This window comes from Molothrus aeneus, chromosome 2, assembly GCF_037042795.1.
Source record: "Molothrus aeneus isolate 106 chromosome 2, BPBGC_Maene_1.0, whole genome shotgun sequence".
NCBI lineage: Eukaryota > Metazoa > Chordata > Aves > Passeriformes > Icteridae > Molothrus > Molothrus aeneus.
Window position 1 is genome coordinate 44,438,422 of NC_089647.1, and position 23,143 is coordinate 44,461,564.

General features: G+C 37.5%; 1 protein-coding gene across 1 annotated transcript in view; it reads right to left on the reverse strand.

Annotated features, from left to right (window-relative positions):
* Window positions 1–23,143, reverse strand: part of MICU2 (mitochondrial calcium uptake 2) — a 135,381-nt gene that overhangs the window by 19,915 nt on the left and 92,323 nt on the right. Inside the window, exons 3-7 of the mRNA XM_066571769.1 lie at window positions 19,167–19,198; window positions 18,979–19,054; window positions 14,322–14,369; window positions 10,341–10,423; window positions 4,316–4,378 (exon numbers count right to left, since the gene is read on the reverse strand). Coding sequence (XP_066427866.1) covers window positions 4,316–4,378; window positions 10,341–10,423; window positions 14,322–14,369; window positions 18,979–19,054; window positions 19,167–19,198 — 302 coding nt within the window. The remainder of the gene's footprint in view (window positions 1–4,315; window positions 4,379–10,340; window positions 10,424–14,321; window positions 14,370–18,978; window positions 19,055–19,166; window positions 19,199–23,143) is intronic.

The following is a 23,143-nucleotide window of genomic DNA, read 5'->3' on the forward strand; positions in this document are numbered from 1 at the left end:
CTTGAGGTTACAATGTCATCAGATCATATGGAAAAAGAAAATAATTTCCTTGTCTATGAGGTAGAAAATGACCCAGCACTTTTTCAAAAATCTAACATTTTGGTATCAGACAGTTTGGTTCTTTAGGGGGGTTTGCCTGTCTGGAGAACTTTCTTTAAAGCACATCACACTGCTTCTTGATTTAAAGTATCTAAAAGCTTTTCAACAGAATTCAGTGTTAAATTGCTGACACAAAACATACATATTTATGTTGGAGAAGATAGGTCAAGAAAAAATGTGCATTCCATCTGAACTGAGAGGTTACAAGATTAATGACCGACTCTTTGGGGAGGGATATAAATTTTAGTCTTGGACTAGATTCTTGTAAAATCTGATGTCTTGCACCCCTGTTACAGAGTACTGCTGCACTAGAAGAGCACAGCTCCCAGCCACCACCTTCCTTCAGTTTTAACCAGTCTTTAGTTACAGTGAGCTATGCAGACTTAGAAGCACTGAGTAGAAAACTTTAAACCAGGTAGAGATTCTAGGGAGCAGATGGGCAAGTTATGATGACTTGCACAGTTCCTGTGGTTGAGGAGATACATCACAATTCTGCAGTGTCCGAAGGTCCAAGTGTAAAACCTTGCCTTGACCAGGTAAACAGAGAGAAATGTGTGAATTACTATTGTAATTTACTTCTTTTAGAACCACAGGGGAAAAAAAAAAGAGAGACATGGACAGTCTAAAACAACTTATACAATATGAAATTGTTCATGTGTGAGTCTAAAAGTACACTGCATATAGTCAGACAATTTCATTAGTTTTCTGTTTAAAAGAGATGAGTAGCTGTGTCCCCAACTACTAGTTAAATATTAAAAAAAAATCCCCAATCATACTTTTCACACTTTGTATTCACTAGTTCACTAGGGAATCCAGAAGCATATCTTTAATCATTTGGAAATGAGATAATTCACGTATTTCACAACACTAATTTCATTTCAAGAACAAATACAGAACACTGTATTGTCATTCCTTTTCTAACAGTAGCTAAAAGTAATTTATAAGTTTACCCATTACATAAAGTATATTAAATGAGAGGTATTGAAAGTACTTGGTAACTCATTAATCTAAACTGAAGGGCCTGAGAGCAAAGTCCCTGATCTAGACAGCTGGTTTGTCCAGTAGATATTTGCCACCATCAGCATTGTTTTCACAGCCAGGACACTAAAGCACCTTACACTGTTCGAGTATCATTTCAAGGAACTCAGGGCAGGAACACAAAAGCAACAGGTGCTGCTCACCAGGCAATACCTTTTCAAAAGAAACAAAATCTTCTAGATCATGCACTTTCCTACTGTAATCTAGATCACTTCCAGGCAGGGAGTTTGGCTCTCCTCTTCCATGAACCATGGTCATGGGTTCAGCTGGATGTTCCATATGAAGAACAGTTCTGCCAGGAAGCCAGATGGAGAATTTCCTCTGGCCTATGGGGAGGGTGTTTGAGCTGAGGCAGTCACTGACTCTGTTGACTTCTGCACCATTTTCTCCAGTCTGATTAGAAAAACCAGACTCCAGTGTTTTAAGTCTGCCTGCAGCTCTCCTTCGCTGTGTGCATCTCTGCTACAAGACTGCCAGACTGCCTGCTCTGCAAAATTCAGCACAGAACTTCCCAAAAGATGGAGCCAGTTAAGGCTGGGCAGATTTTTTTTTGCTTTTCTTCCAGCATCAATTATAATATTGGAATAAGAAAAGTCCTCAACTGAAATACATGTATGTGGATAACCAATTCCACTGTAATCCCATTCAAGGGCCAATACTAAGTGGTGAAAATTTGAATTTTAGATGTGTAAGTCAAAGTGTCTGTAAAAAGGCAGAGATACAAGCACCCTGGGAGAACAGTAAACTGATTTTTCTTTTCATTATATAGTAACTTGATGAGTAGTAAATGGTATCACCATAAAGTAAATAAATGACTGGGACCTTTGTCCACACAGGGAATACACCTGCATATACCTGCTGGTTAAACAAAGCTGCAGACTACCATTTAAACTGTATTTTCCTAGGTTGGTGACATTTGTCATCTGGTATCAGAGACTGGGTTTACTTTGAAAAAACAGCAAACTCATATGCAAATTGAGAAAGTGTTGTGGAAGTAAAGAACCATTCCAAACACCAAAATTCTGTTGCAGCATCTCAACTTTCAAAAAACATAGTCAACTATGTCAACCATAGTCAGCCATATTTTTATACTTTGTCTATTTTTCTTAAAGGTAATACAATGATTTACCATAATTATAAAACATAAAGGGTAAAAACATATCCAATGACTACACTGTATAGTCAGATTCACTGCTTACAATGATAATCAATTTCTTTGGTGAGAAACTGAGACAGGAAGAAAATAAAAATTAAGAGAAATGTGATAATTTGGATTTTGCCACGTATAAATATAGAGACTACAATAATTTCAAGTTAGCTGTATTCCCCAAAGCTATTTAATTCTTCTTTCACACTAGAATTCCATTTATAATCTTCTATGAAACTGTATTGAATAGCATTTTCTGGCTACAGTAACGACAGATTTTTCTCAATGGAAAACTCTGAAACAAACTTTGAAGCAAGAAAAAAAAAAAGTAGAGACATTCCGGCTCAGGTATTTAATTAGCTCACAATAAGCTTATGTGTTTATAACTAATCTGTCCAACTGTATCAAAGTTTCTCTGGAAATTTTATACTATAGCTGTGCATTCATGCAGAATAAAGATCCTTTTTCTTTCACTGTCATGGCATTTAAGTTTCAATTGAAATAGGTTTTGAAGAGCAGACAACCCCATTAATCCTAGCTATTTTAATCTGGTGATTGATGAAAAATTTCAAGAAAGGAGATGGTTGTTTGTCAGTCAAACAACTTTTAACCCAACTTTGAATATACACTGAGGGAGGAAAACTTGTGAATCAGAAGACAGTTTATGCCTAATAAATTTTAAGGGTGTTAGCAATAGCCACTCCCACTTTTTCCTCAGGCATGTGAAAAAGTAAAGAACATGAGCAACTCTTTGTAGAAACTGCTGATGCATGATTTACAAAGCAGAGCCCTCTATAAATTCCATATTGAATGTTTTAAATATGAACAGCGGCTGCTGCCCCATGCCCAGTGTAAACCAAAAGTTTACAGCTGACAGCAACTTGCTGATCTATTACTAAAAGATGATGCTTTACAAGCATCATCTTTTAGTAATAGATGGAGACAATCCAGCTGTATTCTCCCCTTCTTTAGAATCACAGGGTAATTTAGACTGGAGAAGATCTCTAGATTATTGGGTCCAACCATTAACCCAGTACTGCCAAGTCCATCACTAAACCTGTCTCTATGCACCATATCAACATGTGTTTTGAACTCTTTCAGGGATGGTGATTCCACCATTTCCCTGGGCAGCCTGTTACAGTGCTTGACCAATGCCAGTGAAAATTTTTTTCTAATATCCAATCTAAATGTCCCCTGGTGCAACTTGATGCCATTTCTGCTTGTTCCATCAGTTGTTATATGGTTCATCAGCTTCTTCTGTGGTGTTTTAGTATACTCAGGATTCCTCCTCTCTGTTTTCAGTCTCACTCAACGTCACCCAGGCTACAGAATATCTTGTCTCTGTGCTGACTACAGACTCAAAAATACACTCTACCTCAGAAGAAGGGAGGTTGAGGTGGCTGGATTCAGGGGAAAAAAAAAGAGAGCAGGAACTTACCTGTCTCTTTCATTGATGAGATCTATTTACCATTTGCTAGTGGACTGCAAAACAGTGAAACTTCTTTTCCAGCTGGACAATCATACTCTAGGATTGTTTCTTCTGGTCTGCATCTACACTGCCTCTTTCTGGAAGTGGACTTAACTAAAATAATTCTTGCCTTTGTCACCTCAATGACAATAATCACATTTCAAACCAACTCAGAATGAGCTGATATCACTGCAACAGCAGCATTTAGGTAAGCTTAAGCTATAGATTTCCGTTTGGAAAGCCTTCTATTCTCATATGGCAATATGGAGCTCTTCCTGAGATTTTCAAAAATACAAGAGTTGCTTTAAAAGAGAGGCTCAAAGAAACCAACCAAGTGAATACACAGTCATGAAACACACTGATTCCATCCATTTCATCAGAAGGCTCAGAAATTACAAACATTTTTCTTCCCCAGTTAGAAAGCAGTTGACAAATCATGCCCTTTCATTTAATTAAAGCACTAATACTTAGGCTTATATACTTATCTAAAAACTGAAAAAATAACAAAGTTCATGGGAAACACTACAATGTTTTTGTAAGGAAAATGTATCTCTATTTCATACCCGAAGTACAGTTTCATCTCCAGCTGCTTTCAAGTCATCTTCCTTCCCAATGATTCTCTGTAGCTGTATTTGTTGAAACAGGAGAAAAGAACAGGAAAATTACAAACTTGATCTTATAAGAGCCTACTTTTTTTAACCTTGATCTAATTGCACCTTTTCTTAATTATACATTTCTGCAAGGTTCTCTAGTCATGACAAAATATTTGCATACTTGAGAATATTTTGCTATTCAGACACACTTTTCCCTAGGAATGTCTTATCTACTGTGATTAATATAACCAAACATTAATCTATCCCTTGCAGCCCAGTGCTTACTCTATTCTTAGAGGAGATTTCCTAGCACCAGAAGCTTAGTTTTCACTTCAGAAGATTTTGTAAGTCTGGGGTATGGCATCAAGGATCATTCCAGAAATAAAAATTATCCTTATTTTCATGCTGTCCTTCTAGATAGTTTTACATAGTTCTGTTACAAACATGATCTTCTGGACATGAAAAACATACCTGTTCAAATGAGGTACTATACAACTAACAATAAAGAATAATTTAATTAAATAAGAAAACCTTTTTTTCAGAACTGGCATTAGGCAGAATGTGGTTTGAGTTTTCCCCTCCATCCTTGGAAAAAATTAATCTTGAATGTATTAGCTAAGAAGATTTTTAGAATTACTGAAATGACTCACATTTGAAAACATAACTTTCACTGTCCCAAATAAAGTTTTAAGTAATATAAGCCGTGCATTAATTTTCAGTACCTCAAGTATATCAGAGCTGCAAGGTTTCTTTGACTGTATTTCAGCTTCAGAGATGAACACTGCCACAAGAACGAGCAATTTAATATAGCACAAAGTACACCTACCTTCCAGATGTTTGCATGAATCCTCAAAAGGACAGCAGAAATGAAAGAACAAGGGACTTAATACATTTCAGGTAGAGATACGGAATTACACCAATCACTCTGGATTTGGAGACTTTAAAAGATGCTTTTAAAGCTCAAGAATTTCAAAACTGCTGGTTTGCTTCTCTAGCATTTCTGACTGATTCCTCAACCTGCTCATTAAAACCTGAGAAAAGTTCATTACTAAATTTACTAAATTTCCACAGTCGTTATCCTGGGGAGCTTTTAGATCTCTTAGATCTCTCCTTTGTGTTAGTTTTGTTTTTGTTGGTTTTTTTTTTTGGTTTTTGTTTTTTTTTTTTTTTTGTTTTTCAGAGAAGCAGTATGGGCTTGTAAACAATAAGAAAAACATGCTGTCAGTTTGTGTTGCCAAAAGTCATCCCTTGACCTTCAATTTTTGAGTAATTAACCTGTTCTGGGTTTGTTTGGGTTTTTTTTTATCCTCAATTTTTTAGTTTCTCAGGATGCTTACTTTCTATTATTAGTTTTAAATTGCATGTCTTGATTGTATTTACCAAAAGAAATGCTATAAAATAAGGCAATTAAACACCATTTGTTCCTCTAAATTATCTTGATTTTTGATCATTTACAAAACAAATTACTAGTACAGTAAAAGCATTGTAAATTTCTTCATAGCAAAATAGCATTATACAGCTGTGGGTAAAACCACAACTTCTTGTCCATATTCTCACTGAGAAATCACGTTTTTTCTTACCTGAAAAGTCAATCACTTGATCACACATAAGGAATACAACTGCAAAACCTTTCCAAACAGGAATAAAATTGTATTTTTCTCTTTTAGATTTTATATCTAAAGGACTCTTAAAAAAATCTGCAGAGTAGATTGCAGTAGCAGAGGCTACTGAAGAGCACAGACACACAGCATAATTATTTTCACACATATTCTGAAAGATTTCACTTATTGTTTTCTTACACAGTATGTAAATTCTTAGAGTGCTTGAAACTATTTCCAGAAGTCTGTTGATTTTTTTTCAGCATAGTGCAGCAACTACTCACAGAAGGAGAAGAATTCTGCCCTCAAGAAATGGACTCCTCCATGTAATATTTATTTGTATTTAATATTTATATCTGCTCACCACTCACTATAATAATGGCTGATTCAAAAATAATGAGACCTATTATGCACAAGTGAAGCCTCTACTAAAGATAGAAGTAATCTGTTCTGAACAGCCTTTCTGGCAGAAAGACTATGGCAGTCTTAAAAAAAAAAAAGAAAGAAACAAAAAAGTTGGTTTTGTATCTTCCAGTTGCTTGAGAGAGATCAGTGCTTGTGGATGCTCTAAGACAAATGCTCTTTGCCACAGCGGCTGAGTGCTGGGTGCTGGCTCATTCAGCCCTAGATGAAGCTCCACAAGTATTTTGTGGTATCTGCTCTCCAGCAGAAGTGTGTAAGACAGTCTATTCGGAAAGTCTAAGTCATACAGCTCTTGCATGTGCCATCAGAGCTACTCTGCCTTTATTCCCAATAGTTTTGAACTGTCATTAATTTTACTTAGACATCTTTAATCACGACAGATTTACAGAGTTAGGGAAATTCCTTACTTGCTGGGGATTTTGGGAACTTTGGTAGCCTTATTCTTGGTGGGAGGTCTCAGATTAATGTGCATGGGTTATTATGTGTCTGGAAATCCCCCTCACCAGGACTCAAGTGAATGTCTTGGAAGTGCAGAGTTCACGGAAGTCTCTTACTGTCCTCACAGAGATGCAGATAACATGGCTCTGAGAAATGATTCTGCTCTCTGGCAAGGGCTGATTAAAGGGTGGCAACTAAGATCTATGAACATGCCATTTCTACCTTGTCTGCTTCACCCGGGAGCTGCAGGGCAAAGCAACAAAACTCTCTTGGCCCTAATACTGAAACGTCTCTTGTACCGTGAGTGTTTACGACTGAGACGTGGACAAAGCAGAATTACACTGGCTTCAACACAAAGAAATAAGGAGGAGAGAGAACAAGAGTATCCCTGTGAAGGGAGAAACTTTTACTGGAAATTAGGGAAGTGTGCACTGAAATGGAGAGGGTATAGAGGACAAGATAAATCTCCTTGTTAAAAACATGAAATTGCATTCAAGATCTCCCTTCCCAAACATCCATTTTTGTCAGCAGAGAACACTGGGAAATTCTGCACCTCACACTCCTGAAGTGCCTGGTCCATACAGGTTTGAACAGCCTATATCCCATCACATAATGCAGGCACTGAGGACTGGGGTTGGAGTTTCTGCTTGTCACTCATTTCCCCCTCCTGAATGACCTGCTTGACACACCTTGTGCCTGTTCATCCAGGAACACGGGAGAATTGAGATATACACAATTCAAAGAATGATGGACATTTTGCAGACCAAAAGGGAAGTTCTCACCTCAAAGACTCTACAGTCTACATCAGCAGTCAGACTCTACAGTCAGACATTACAAACACGTTCTAACCAGTAGATAATGGTGGGAAATGGGGAGCACAAGGGTGACAAAGTAAGAGGAGGAATCAGCAATGAAATTTCTTTTCCCACTGTGCCCTGCCTACAGACACTGCCTCCTGCTTAATGCTTCTTCACTATTCCTTTCCACTGCATTTTCCTTACATACATTTCCTGATGTAATTATCAAATATAGTGTGGAAATCACTACAGAATAGTTCAGATATATTTTGCTAGGATGTCAACTGGGACAACACAAATGACAGATTAGCCACATAATTTACTGATTTATTAGCTATCTAGAAACCTTCTATGATGCATACAGAACTAAAGTGTAGAGATGAACACACACACATTTATTTCCACATTCTTACATTCAAAAAAATTTTATTTTTAAACCTAATCTATAAAGTTTTGCTTGAAAATAGTCTCCTCTGTAAATATTATGAAAATAGTCACAAGAGAAAACTCATCCTCTGAATAACTTCTATCCTATGGCACTTCCTTTCCCAAAAAGGAAATGCAAAGTAACAAACTATCTAACTAGAATAATTTTCATTTAACTTGATTGCCTCTACCGAAATCAAATTATTTTTAATGATTTATAGAATGTTTTCACTTCAATGATTTTCTGTTGTTTATACTGGCTGATTCAATTAGAATTACCTGAAATGGGTAATGATATTAAATATATAATATTTACATATTGCACATCTCCCCAAAAGAGCAGTGTAAGAATCTCCTTATTTGCTTAACTGACAGTACTTTTTTAAAGAAAGCACTGCTAATGTGGCATTTTGGTGCAGAGGCACTACAAGCTGAACATGTTCACTAGTGTTCATGGAGTTTTTTTGCTTATAACATACTGTTTTGCAGCTGAATAATACAGCCATAACAGACTTATATTGGTAATCAGGGAACTGCTAGTCTGATAACAATTCACTATGATTGCACCTGGTTTAGTAGGTTAAAAAATACAGGCTTAGTAGAATTTGATTTTCTTTTAATCAGCAAAATAATTAACACTAACATGTGTAGCAACAAATGGGTGTGGGGCTGTGCTACTTTTGGCTGGGGTAGAGTTAATTTCCTTCACAGTGGCTGGTGTGGGAGTGTGTTTTAGATTCGTGCTGAACAGAGGGCTGATAACACAGAAATGTTTTTGTTATTGCTGAGCAGGGCTCACACAGAGCCAAGGCCTTTTCTGTTCTTGTACTGCCATGCTGGGGAGGGGGCTGGGGTGCTTGGGAAGTTGGGAGGGGACACAGCCAGGACAGGTGGCCCCAAGTGACCAAAGGACATTCCAGACCATCTGACATCATGCTCTGTGCTTAAAGTGGGGGAAAAGAGGAAGAGGGGGACATTTGCAGTGATGGCTTTTGTCTTCCCAAGTTGCCATTACACGTGGCGGGTCCCTGCTCTCCTGGGCATGGCTGAACACTGCCTGCCCAGGGGAAGCAGTGAATTCCTTGTTCTGCTTTGCTTGTGTGCATGGCTTCTGCTTCGCCTATCAAACTGTCTTTGTCTCAATCCATTCTCTTACCCTTCTGATTCTCTCCCTGATCCAGCTGGTGGGGGAAAGAACAAGCAGCTGCCTGGGGCTTGGCTGCTGGCTGGGGTTACACCACGACAAAGGTATCTGCAGGTTCAGTTAGGGGCTTCTGGAAACGCTGTCTTGAAAAATTACCTAATTTGAAGAATTATATTCAAATAGTTCTACTAAGTCTACAAGTATTTTTGCAACGTTTTAGAATAGATTTAAAGTATGACTCATTGCTAAGAGACAATTCACTGAAATAAAGGTGATAAGTGCAAAACATGTGAACAGCTATTCTATTATTAATTCAGAGTTTAAGGCTATGAAATTCACCTAAATAAATTTTTGCTAATTTCTCTATCAACAGGTCCATGTTTAAAAGTTTTAGATTTTAAGGTTCTCTAGAGTTTGGAGCTCATGATCAACTTTAACATCACCCTAGTGACTGAAAATATTTGAATCGTAGTAGCTATGTCAGCTTCTTATAAAATTGTCTCTCCGCTTACCTCAAATATGAATTAAGCATCTGAAATAAGTTGAGGGATTCTATTAAAAATTATGATTGTTAATTCTGCATTCAACTTCTGACATGAAGTACTTAGTTAGTCTCCTGTTAAATACTTAAAAGTTGAATAAGCTATACAATTAAAGCCTATTCTTAAAAACATCAGAGCAAGATTTTCTTAGTTTTTAAAGTATCTACCTTTCTGCCCATAGTTTAGATATAATATGGGAAAAACCCTGCTGTTTCTCTTCAAAGTGTGAATTGATAAAAACCTTTCTGCAACAGCAAGCAAAATACATAAAGACCAAAAGAGGTTGGGAAATTGAAGAAATTATTCAACATATTAAGAAAACAAAAGACTCTTCCAGATGATTATTTAAATTAGCTCATAGGATTAAGGGATATACACTAATTCCTATCTTCCCAGTAGCAGATATTTACTTACAATTCTAAGGTAACATTTATACAAGTGGATTCAATTATGATAAGTACTTCTATCATAACACTTCAATATGTGCTTCTTTCATATAAAATATTTTAGTAAGCATGTGATCATAGATGGGACTGAAAAATAGGCTTGATGATTTTAATGAATCTTCATTGAGCAAATATAACCCATGGATCTATTTAAAATTAAAATGTATGTAAATACACCTACCTTAAAGAATTCTTTCTTTTCAACTTGTTCATTGCCATCTGCATCCAACATTTTAAAGGCAATCTGAAGTCCTGTCTGGGGTTCTGCAACAAAGTGCAAAAGGACTTTATTGAAAATATCACACACTTACACTAGAACTCAAATACCAAATGTAAAATAAGCATTGACTCTGGTTCAGTTCTCCATTGTTATGTACACGCATGGTATTTCCATGTGAACCATACACACCTCTTCCAATACAAGCAAATTGTTTAAACACCTTTTTACTATCATTTCAAGGGATAATTAATGCAATGGCAAAGTAAGAAATGCCAGCAGTGCCTAAGTACAAGCCATGAATTTCATCTGACCCCAACAAAAATGCTGTATCTCTTACTGGCCAGATCTTAAGATGTTCCCAAAGGATGTATCTAAAATCTCATGTCACTTATGCAGTCTAGCTTTGCCTTTTTTATAAGAGCTCCTTTTCAGGTGAGAAGAGTGGAAAACTCCTTCTGGCCGTTTTTGACAAAAGCATGTTTTGTGTGACTCCCATCAAGATGATTTTTTCAGGAATTCTACACATTTTTTCCCTGCACAATTTTTCCTTCCCCGAGTGCATGTTTCTTTTCAATGCAAAAATGTAATGAGTTCTGAATCTTGAAGACTCTATAAAAGCACGGTGTGTTTTGAGCTCCTTCCCACCATTTCCTAATCTTAATTTGCTTACAGGAGGCGGCCTTGAACATTGGCAGGCCCACACAGGAGCAGCATGCTGCTGAAATGTAGGTACAGTTCACTGTAGCAGCAAGCCCTTATCCCAGTACTCTCTGGAGCAGGTGAATTAATGCCACAACCCAGTCATATCAGGCATGGACTTTTTGTCTCCGGAATATATTGATGCTTCCAAGAACAATGCTGGACTCATGAGGGCAGCAAAGTAGTATCTCTAAAAAACTCCAATGCCTTCAGAGTTTTGCTTCTGGAAATATATTCTTCTAGTTGCATTCTGAAAAGTTCTGTAACTTACTTTTTTTAAAGAGAATTTTTCTGCAAAGAGAACAAGTTAAAGAGATATCCCACTCCTTTCAAGTCATAACAAGATGGTTAAAAAGAGTACTATTTTTACATTTTAGAAATAACTACAACTTCAGCAGTCAACTAATATTCTGTGTGAAGCAATCTTGTGATGCAGGGGTATTTTATAAATACCATTGCAATCTGCACAGCAGTGCTGTCCCCAGCAACTGGGTTGATTTAATACTCAAAACTGGCTTCCTTTCCATGGAAATGCCACATGCTAAATTTGTGTTACTAGTACAAAAGCAAGAAAAGGCTATCCAATAACATATTTAGAGAATAAAAGTAATTGATGTATTTAATAGCAATTCATACCATCTGTGTTCCAATTTTCAGATAAGAGAGCTGTTAGTGAAAATATAGACCTAAAGCTGCTTATACTGTTTAGAGATGACATACTTATCTGATATGATGTAACCCCAAAGGTATGTGTTTGTAAAATAAGCATAGTTCAAAGACTACCACAGATATATTTGTATTTAATTAGAATCAGGCAAAATTCCAAAATCTGAACAGAAGTGCTTCATCCTGGCTGTGAGTGCAGGTTAGACCTAGGTGCTTCCTCTCCTAATATTGCTGCATTGACCAAGCTGTCAACTTGTGTGACTGGGTAATTGAAACAAAGCTCTAAGTAAAGGTGACAGCTTCAGTTCCTGGGCTTCTTCACCAAGCAGGGCTCCATTAACTATTGCTAGAAATGAAATTCAATACAGCACTGGAGGAAAAAAGATAGTGATGACACAAGGCACACAGAAAAGAGAAAAGGAGGTCATGGGGGAAAAAATAAAACCTTTGTGTATCACAAAATTACATTTTCAAGTTAAGTGTTTTTACAGACTCTGATTTTGTATGACAGGCAGCATGGTCTCGTCAGCAGCATGGAACCAGGAGTCTGATGACTCTTTTTCCATTTCCCTATTGCTCAGATGGTGACTTGGAAGTAATTTAAATATTGATGCCTCCTTTAAGAAATCTCACATTAATTCTCACTAGTGAGAGAGATGGGTTGTGTAACTTGGGGCTGACTGGCAGGGGATACTTGTTAGGCAAAGATAGAGGCACTAACACTTGTTGACATTTGCTTTCAAACTGATCAGTATGATAACCTTCTGTGTAACCAAAGCAGCAACATTACCACTGCATTTGTATCCTGCATTAAAAGGTGCCTTTGTTTTTGCAGTTCAATGCATTTCTATATAAATTCTGTGAAAAACAATGTTACTTGATTTTCTGGAGAAGTGGAACAACTTTCTCTGATACTGCTTCATTTTCTAATTGTTTCAGCCAATAATTCAGCATGAATTCACTTTCAGCTGCCATAAATTTCTAAAGAAATACAATTTTTGGCACCTATTTTTGCAACTTTAAGGTATTCTTCTGAAGTAATAATTTGGCTGTCATGGTTGTCCTTTTTTAATATAAATTCATCTTTTATGAGTTGCAATAAATATTTTAAAATCAGTATCCTACCTGGGCTAAACACCTGTCTCTGATTTTAAAAGCCACTTGAACACATGGTATAACTCATGCTCAGGCAGTGTGTAGCATGGGACAGTCACCACTGCTGAAGCAGTGTATTTGTATGTTAAAGCTTAATGCATATCTATATATATATATAATTTAATACTGTGTAGTAGCTGAAGTTGCCAAAGAGATTATCCACCTTTCATGCTGTGCAACAGGAACTAATGTAGTTCTGCTAAGAAATGAGGTGAGCTGCAAAAGGGCCACTTGAATTGTGCAAGAGGTGCATAATGATGAAAGGCTGGACATACTCTCTCCAGTCTGTGGAGAACAACATTACTTGTTCATACTACACCATGAGAGGGGGGATTTCCAGAGCAAGGAAAATTTGTCAATTCATTTAAAGCCAAGCCATGGATCTTGCAGCCACGGACGTGATGAGGGTCACACGAGAGTGATGCCTCTACAGTCTGTCAGAAAAGAAGTGATTGTGTCCTTCTCTCCTTTCCCCATGCACTGATACAATAAATCTATTATGCTTTGTTGCTGAAAATGTTAGACTTGTATAAGTCAGTTAAACAAGACTGCATGTGGACTATTCTGTGGACTATTCCATGGACATGCATATGGACTTCACTACTGCTCTCGGGGTCTTGCCATGCAATGCTCATTGACACATCTGAAATCCCGGTGGTTTTAAGCACCACCTACACAGCAGAACAAAACACAGGGTGGCAAGCATGGCATGGAGAAAGTACCAGACAATCCCAGGTCACTTCATGCACAAAACCAAACAATGCCTGTTGCTTGTAGATAAAGCAAGTATGAAACAAAAGTTGTTTTAAAAAAAAGTGCCTGAGTGAAAAAAGGAAGGAAGCAAAGGAGGGGGGCTGAAATACATGTACAATACTTGGAGGAAATAAAGCCAAAAGGAACAGAGGATAAAGAAAAGGGACTTTAAAGGCAGACAAAAAGACACTGAAGAATTCTGCTGTTTATGTATTGCAGCCATTGCAAATCTGTACACAATAAAAACAGGCAACAACCTGAGACACTAAAACAGTTTTTCACACCCCTGCATGAGCTATATTGCTAATGTCTCATTGTCCAAAATGACTAAAACTACTGTCCAAAAGAAAAATTATTCATCTTCCCATCCAGTTCTTCTTCCCCTTATTATGTGGTTCTGTAATCAGTCTCCCCCCTCTCAAAGGATTTCAAAAGACTTTTCTGATCCCATAGTGCAGGAAGTACCATGATTTTTGAAGTATTGCTATGTGCCAATGATGACATTGATTTCCATTTATATTAATGCATTGTCACTCTACATATAATAGTTTTTTATGTTTTACTATAAAGCAGAAATTTAGAAGCTAAAGAATATCAGAAGAAAAGTTCTTGGTAAACTGTTAGTGGCTGAGTATTTGTGCCTATATATTTTAAATATATAATACTTACTTGTAAGAATTGTCAGCAAAAACAGATACTCTGCATAAGAGATCAACCCTGAAAAAAAAGTTTAAAAATTATTTGTGGAAAACCCCAAAAACTTACAGCAAAATTTGAGAGATTAACTCTTAGAAATATAAAAAATTGTAGTTTGATGTTTTATTAAATACCTGTATAAAAGTAAGCAAAGTTACTATTTAATAAATTTTTCACTTCTGTTTTTAGTACTCTGAAGGTAAAATTTCCTAACCCCAGACTCATCAATGTTCATGTCTAACCAAGAAAGTAAGGTTTATTTGGTATTAACAAAAGGCCTACACTAAATCTTTGGATTCTCACTGAAAACATTCAATGTTTATATAAAAGGCAAATAAATTAAATGTGCTTTGTCACATTTAGTACCTGGGAGGAGAACTACTCTACCATTACCCTGAAGGATCAAAGTCCTCCATCTTTTGGCAGGCTCGCAAAAGGCGGAGAATAGCTTGCCTCTAATTCTCAAGGGAACATGGCAACACGCAAAGCTGCCAAGCTGCTAGATTGTGCTGATAGTACTGCTGGGCCCTGTGCCAAAAGGAGGCTTCTTTTTTTTTTTTTTTTTTGGAACATGTCCTTTCTACAAGGTGAAAGTATTTTCCCCCCTTTTGAAGGAAAATTCCAGTGTTTTCTTTTGAAATACCGCCTTAAGTGAAAAGCCTGAACAAACACAAAGATGTGATAGCGTCAAAATAGAGTGTGCAAGCTAAAGATAGAGAGTGCAGAATGAGGGTGGCTAAACAACAGAATCTGAACCATCTGCCCTGCAATAATGTTTGGGGAAAAAATGTAAAGGGCTTTTTTATAAATCACTTTTCAAAATAACTGAGCTACTTTTAACTTGTGAGCTAAACATTGTATAATGCTGAAGCTGCTTAAAATAATGAAGTTCAAACATGCCTATCTGTGCAAAGATAAACTATTTTTGTAATTTATATTTAGTTAATTGATAGATAAGGAACCCACTTAAGCTTCAGTGATAAACAATTAGCTTCTGATAAACTACTATGCAGAAGCAACAGCATTTGTATTTGACCTCAGATAGTGACTTAACACTTCTAATTACCAGAGCTCAGAAATATTAAATTGCTAAATGCAAGAGTCTGAAAATATGAGAACAAGTCTTAGCTAAAGAGAGGTCTAATTCTGATCCTGTTGCCAACACACTCTGGTTCTGTCTCTCAGCTTTCCTCTCCATCAAAATAGGACTATTTACCCTATTATCCTACATGAATGGTGTATATCAGCACAGTACTACAATCATACAATACATAGTGGAAATAAAAAATACTTTAATCTCAAAGACATAGTCTTGCTTATAAGTTTCAGCATTTCTGTCATTGCAAGAATGCAAATTATTATCTTAATTGCTGTAAAACTTGGAGTTGTATTCTTAGATGAAGCATCTAGGTTTTCTACAAGTTTGAAATCAAATAAACAGAGAAAGCACTCCTGTCCCAATTTTTTTAGCTTATATGCCTAAGACAAGATTAAAAAAGGAAAAAAGGATAGAAACAAATAGGTGGCAAAAAGAATCAAGCAAATAGTGTGATAAGTAGTGATCAAGATTCCTAATTTTGCTTTGTGTGTGACACAGCAAAAGAATGTTTAAAGGAAGAATTTTAAGGAAGACAAGGAGGTAAGTTCTCAAGTCTGTACAGAAAACACCTCCCTGTCAAGGACTGCAGTAACCACCAAGCAATGAAGGAGGGCATTACTGGGCAGAGAGAAGTGGGACTCTGTCCCTCAGCTGTCTTGAGATTTTCTGCATGGGATAATCTAAGGAAAACCTGGAAACTGAAGACAAGTGCTGGTGAAACAGAACAAGGAGATCCCAGTGTGGGGATACAAAATTAAGAGATGAAACACTCAAATAAGCTGTGGAAAAAAATGTGTTTATCAAGGCCTTTGAAAGGATATTAACATGGCAGATTATAGTTGTAAAAGTCTGAGAAAAAATAAAGTTGTAATAATTGAGATACAAAATACTGAGTCCCTGGAGAGTTTTAGCTTTATAGATAGACAGGGATCATTATACCTTATAAAATTTTGCAGAAAGAATCTGCAAAATTTTTATGGAGATGGTAAGATGTGAAGAAAAGATCAGTTTGAAGACACCACCCTGCTGATTGGCTCAAGGGAGAAGCACCTGAATTGAAGAGGGCTGGAAAGTGAAGCTTTGCAAGAAATGGTAGGAGTTTTCATCATCTTACTGTAATCTAACTGAAACGTTACTATAGTGAAATGGGTAAAAAGGTAAATAATAAAATATAATAATAAAAATATGTAGAAATATTCTGTATTATTCTTTAAAACCTGACTTAATGCTCTAAAGAAAATTCACAGCCTTATATTTTCTGGAAGACTGATGGCACTAAAATAATTTATCATAAGATTTTTAAATTTGTGGACTCATTTCCATTAAAAAACTTACTTTAATTTTATTGTCCTATATGCAGTGAGTGGCCAACTTACTTAATTCATAAAGTAAATAAAATATTTTGGTAATTTTCTTTTTTACTCTACAGAAATCATTACAAAGGTACTCAAATTAAAAGATGTAACATAGCAAACTCAAAAAACCCCAAATAAAACAACCCACTGAAAATTAAATTAATATCCAAGCACAATTTAAAAGAGAAAAGCTTCACACACTGTTGAATGACTCAGCATACTTGCAGCCAAGAATATGAAGTTTGCATTGGCAAAATACTGTCATTTTCTAAAGCTAAAGGAACCTTCCCTAACCCTCCCTAGAAATATCTGTCCTCAAACTTACTAACAAATGCTGACAGTACAATATCCTTATTGCTGAATTAATCATAAGTATACCTACAAAATATGACACAGATTTTAAAACTGCCCACTAGAAGGCAGAATCCCCCAGCATTACATTTTACAAACCAGACTGATGGCAGTTTTCTGTCTCCTTTACATTTAAATAACAATTTGAAGGTAGTTAAAATAACCTCAGCTAAACAGTTGGACAGGGGTAGATTAATTATTCTGGTACTTGTAAAAGCATAAATATTTTTATTTTTAAACTGTGATAATAATGCATCTCAAAGCAAAAGCATCAAAGTCACTAAATAGGCACCATCACCAAAAATTGTAAAAACTCATGAGTGTTGTGGGGACATACGGATGACTGCACTGAATATTTTTACATCATCTCAAACTGCTACCTGGCCTTTGAAGGACAGAGATTCAAACACACAGTGCTAAGCAAGGGCAGATCTTTGCCAGAATGCAGAAGACACCAACTCTGAGTGTATCACTGAGCCCACTTTGTGCCAAGCACTCAGCTGGGAGAGGTGCTGTAAGAGGAGGCTGCATTGATTTGCTGTTTTCAGTTTCTCTTTGTGGACTCCTGGTTTTCCCAGGCAGCATGCTCTGGGGATTTGCAGTGTCCATCACTAGAAAAAGAAAGGCTCTAAAAAGCAGGTAAAGAGAGAGAATATCCAAAAATTCAAGACTTAGAATACTTTCAGCTAAATCCTAGGAAAGCATGTGATGATTGGAAAAGGCAGGGAATGACTTTACAAAATCCAGCCTCTCCTGGGATAGGAAAAAATTGTTAATTTGTTCAGAGATGTTTCAGGGCTTTTGGGGTATGCTTTCACGGGCAGACTGACAAGCAAGGCACCCAGCTGGAGACCTTTGCAGGTCTGTACAAGGATGCAAGAAATGAACTGCAGGCAGAAGAGGCTGTGAGACTGAAGGGTAGGTGAAATGCTGCAGGCTGAGATTGAGGGCTGCTCTCTTGGCACGAGCTTCCAGCCCTGTCTGAGGATCTGCTGTGCATGGAGAGAGCATGGCTCATGCCGGCCAAGGAACTGCAGCAGTGCAACAGCAGCTTTATTTTCCAGAAACATCCACAGGATAAGAGATTCAGGCTGAACTGTACGATACAGAAAGTTTGTGAATAGGTGCTGTCGGTCTTTCTCATTAGTTTGGGAATTTTGGTCTTTTGTTACTGTGAAATGGTTAATTGCTCATCTGTTTGGTTTTCTTGATCCTCTTGTTTGTTTTCTCTCTTCAATTAATTTATGTTAATGAGATGTTTATTTGGTGTTCTTTAATCCCCTGTTGTTACACTAACAATATCCCCACTCTTAGTTTTCTCTCTTTATGTAGTTCAATATAAAGTGGAAATGCTGGGTGAAAAGAAAACAAAGCACATCAACACTGTGAAGGGTCACAGAGCTCCCAAAGAGGGAGAAATAAGTTCAACTGCTCTTGGAATCAGGGATACCAACTTAATGTAACTAGGTACAAGTTTTATTTTTATTCGTAGTTTCCATGCATTTAAGTTATATAGAGGAACAGTCAGGTTATTAACAAAAAGTCCTAAAAGTCCATTTTGTGTTCAAGTCATCCCTTTAACCCTTTCCTCTTCCAAGTAGGCTTTTCAGTTTCTTTCACGTCTCCTCCTGCACTTAAGAAGGCTTTCAACTCCCAGCTTCTTTACTCTCTCTTGTATAACTGAGAGATTTGCCAAGGAGGCAGCTACTGGCTAGATGAGGATGAAATAAAATCCATGAAAACCTCTTTAAAAATACATTCAACACATACCATACAATGAGATAAAAAGCAAGATTTATTTTTTGTTATCAAAAGTGCTCATTACCTTTATCACCAAGCTCTCTAAAAAAGGTTGGTCCTGGTTTAGCTTTGGCAACATGCAGCAGTGCAGCATCTACCTCCTTTAAAGACACAAACAAGAAAATATAAAGCCAAGTTTGAAAGAGAGTTAATCACTTCAGTAACAGAAAGAATGCAAGTTCTTTTGAAGAAGGAAAGGAACATTTTGCTTACCTTTTTTGTCAGTTTCTTGGCTGAGGCTTTGCCTATAATAAAAAAAAAATCGTCATCATTCAATAACAAACTGACTTTGAACTTTGATCAAGTTCTGTGGCATTTCTTCAGATTTTTATGGGAAAATACTAAGTAATATGAAACAGAATATTTTGCAACAGACAGTTTGTTTCTAATTCCCATAATGATCATGAAAGGACAAGATTTAAAAATAATATGAGCAGTCTGTTCAAATGTTATCTCAGCCTAGATTAAAGCACAGCCCACTTTCATACTGATGACCAACTTACTAGTATGACTTCGCATACTGTGAGCTACAAATGTCACACAGATTCCAAAGCAAGACTACACAGCAAGAAACAGCTGTAGTATTTACAAAGGGATTTCCATGCACACATGAGAGTCCTTGAAGTGCAGGTTGAGTATGTGAAAGCTAAGAAATACTCAAAAAAAAAAAAGTTGATGCTTCTATTGAGCAGAAGTAAATTCAACAATTCTGCTTTCTGAAAGAGCATCAGACAAAAATCATGCAAACTGTTGTGTTGCTTAGCAGGTTCAAGTGTATACACTTAAACAGGGGAGCCACTGGCAGTAGAGGTTATGCTTCTGTGCAAATCACATTTCTGAGGAGCTGCAATGTATCTGTAGGTATGTATGTAGCTGCAATGTATCAAGAGTGGAACATTCCAGCTGGTTAGGCAGGGATCACAGAAACCCTATGGTCAGGGGCCAGCAGGAGCTGTGCATGTCCCTTCTCAGTCTATCTCTTCAGCATCTCTCATACAATTCTCCAAACCCTGCTGTCCTTCACTCTTACCTCTCAGCCCATCACGCTCTTCCTTCATCACCATTTCCTCTGGATTCCAGCAAGCCATTCCCTCCTATCTATTCACACTGAGTAAGCACAAACTGAGCCACGTGGACGTGCTCTGTGGACAGGTGTGCAGCCTGCTTTGCTCCACACTGTCTCCAAGGCTACTTTGCTGATTCACAGGCACTTTGCATCCAAAGGGTCACCAGTGCAGCACCACTATCTGGAAATGGGCATGATGGAGGCAGCCTGGTGGGCAGCTGTCAACAAACATCTACCAAGCATTTTCACAGGCCCATAATTTGGCCAGATGGAGGTGCTTTGTCAGTAAAATAGTGAATTTCCACAGCACTGGCAAATGGCACACCCAGCTGCAAGGGGTCTCCACTGGCAACTTTTGGCTTGGAACATCTCAGCCAGCAATAGCTCATTTTTCAGCACAGGCAAACCAGTACCCTGGCCTCTGCTCCCTCAATTAGCAGTAACAGTTTTGCTGATAAATTCCTCTCCTCACATCCCCTCCCCCAAATCAGCCTAAGGCAGACACCTGGCACATAACATTTCAACACAAATGTTTAAGTTTGACAAAAGTTATAAGCAACTAAAATTAGGGTTTTAATACTGGAGTGTTGAGTGACCCCAGCAACAGGTGCAGCCAGTACCACCTGTTACTGTGGATGAATTCATTTTTGTGCAATGCCTATACATACATTTACACCCATATACATGCACATCTATAAAGCTCCATAGGTAGAGCTTACCTTTTAAGTAAAACAATGCATGAAATCCTCTACTTTGCTTCATTTGAGACAAAAGAAGTCAGACTAATAACATACTGGGGAGAGCAGCAACAATAGCTACATCCAGTAAGGGTGAGTCCTGAGCAGTGTGATGTAACACCACAATTTCATCTAACAGCAGTCCCTGCTGCAGAGCATTTTCACGAATGGCTGTTAAGCAAATTAAGTGATTTAGATCTCAGCTTTGAAATGTCACTGCTTCTGTACAGCACATTTCAATGTGAAACTGCACTGAAACTGTTTTTTTGGCCCTGTCAGACCCACCTAGAGAGCAGCCTTATCGAAGGGAATGAATCAGGCTGTAGGTCTGCAAAAAAGGGTATCTGAAAGAAAGGGAAAACCACCCTGCAATGTTTTTCACTGTACATGCTCCTTGTACTTCATGTCTGCACTAAAGCCAGCCATATACACTTATCTGGTTAACAGCAGCCCCATTCCTTTGATTCTCCTGGTGATCCCAAGAACATCACATCTGGATCAGCACCTGCTACCACAGCAGTGTACTGGAGAGCAGCCTTTTGCCAGCATCCAGGAGGATGAGGAAGACAGACAAGCTGAACTTTGTGAGCTGGAACAGCAAAGGCATGGATAAGTGATGCAAGGTAAGGAGAAAGCGCTGGGAGCTACAAGCTGAGACAATAGCCAGCCAAGTTTGTGAGGCTGTACACTTGCTTGAGTGTTTTTGTGTTTCTCTCCTTTGTGTTGCATTCAGCACAACAAGGCTGAAACTCCTCAGCTACACAGTTTTGAGGAACAACATATCCTCACTGAGAATTATCAGATCTTGATAAAAATTAAGAAAGGGAAGGGAAGTCCATTGAAGACGTACAGACTCTTCACCAGCCAGCACTTACAACTGCAACTGCCTAGAGCTCACAGAAATGGCTGTGGCAGACATCAACATCTGCCCTCCTGCACCCAGCCACAGCCACCCTCCAGAGGACATTTAAGATGTTGATTGACCTCTTTCAGAGGCAAAAAGACAGTAACAGCAATGATAGAGATGCTCATGCTACCCTCACATGGGGGAAAGGACTGGTAGAGCAAAAGAAGTCTTTGCTGAGTGGCAGAAGAGGGAGAGAAGAGTCACAAACACCCCAGGATGTGGTGAGAGGCAGCACCAGCTGGGTCGGAATTGGTCCTTGCAGCAACTGGACGAGAAGCAGCTGCTAAAGTAAGACAGGAAAAAAGGCAGGAGGGAAAGGCACAGATTGAGAGAGAAACAAAGAGATTTCTACTTTTCAAAGCAGTAAACACAGTAAAGTAATAAATATGGACTCTCTTAATAGTGCTCTTCTCACATGGGCAGATGTCAGCAAGCATGTGTACTGGAGGGTAGGAATCTTTTGGAAAAAACACCCTGACACTAGGGACAGTAGTGTTATCTTTCATACTGGGATTTGTGTAAGATATTAGAATACAATCTTACAATAATATAATAAATTAAACTGTGGAATGAGTTTCCTCCAATAATTATTTTAATGTTTTCTAAGAATTACATCCAGTTATATTTCATTGGTACTGTCACCATATAAAATAATGTGTGAAGATGCAAATCTCTGTTTTCACCAGGAAACATACTTCTTGAATGCTAATTTAGCTCTTGGTGCTTATTTTCTCAATTTATTTACTTCTTAACAGTGAGAACCCTTTAAATACAAAAAAGGAAAGCTCTATTAATATAAAATGTACAGCTCTCTGAGGAATGAGGTCTTTTAAGACCTTGTCTAAAATAATTAGGAGAATGTTAACTCTGCTCTGCAGAAGATGCACTACAAAGGTTTAACCAGTTTTCTTACCCAGCTTGTACACTGAAGAAAATAAGTGCCTCTTTCTTCCTATGAATTAAATATTGGTGCTGTGGTTCCTCACACATGACTACAAATACATCAGGATCTTAGTTTCTCTCTGAGGACTACAGGCAATAGATGTAATTATTAGGAACTATTTAATCTAAAAAGTAAAAGATCTGCATGATTCGATTTTCTTTAGTTTTATTATTTTACTTTGATAGATTCTTACTAATTGGAAAATTAATGACATAGTACCAAACTTATTTGTAGCAGTTAGTCTTACTTTGATATGAAAAAAAAGAAACTTGGAATTTTTATTGTTTTGAACTTGATTAAATGAGAACTTTTTTTTTCCTACAGACCTGCCACAAATATGCTGGAATGCTGGTGTAAAGGACAGTGAGTATTTTCAAGGTTCTCTACATATTTTACAGATGCAATCATCTAATTTTCACCACCTACAGCATATCCATGAAACAATGAGGTACAGAGGCTCTTTTCATGGACAAAAAGGCATTTTAACTTTTTCAGTTGTATGAATACTGAGTCTGCTTATAAACACACAAGTTCTGT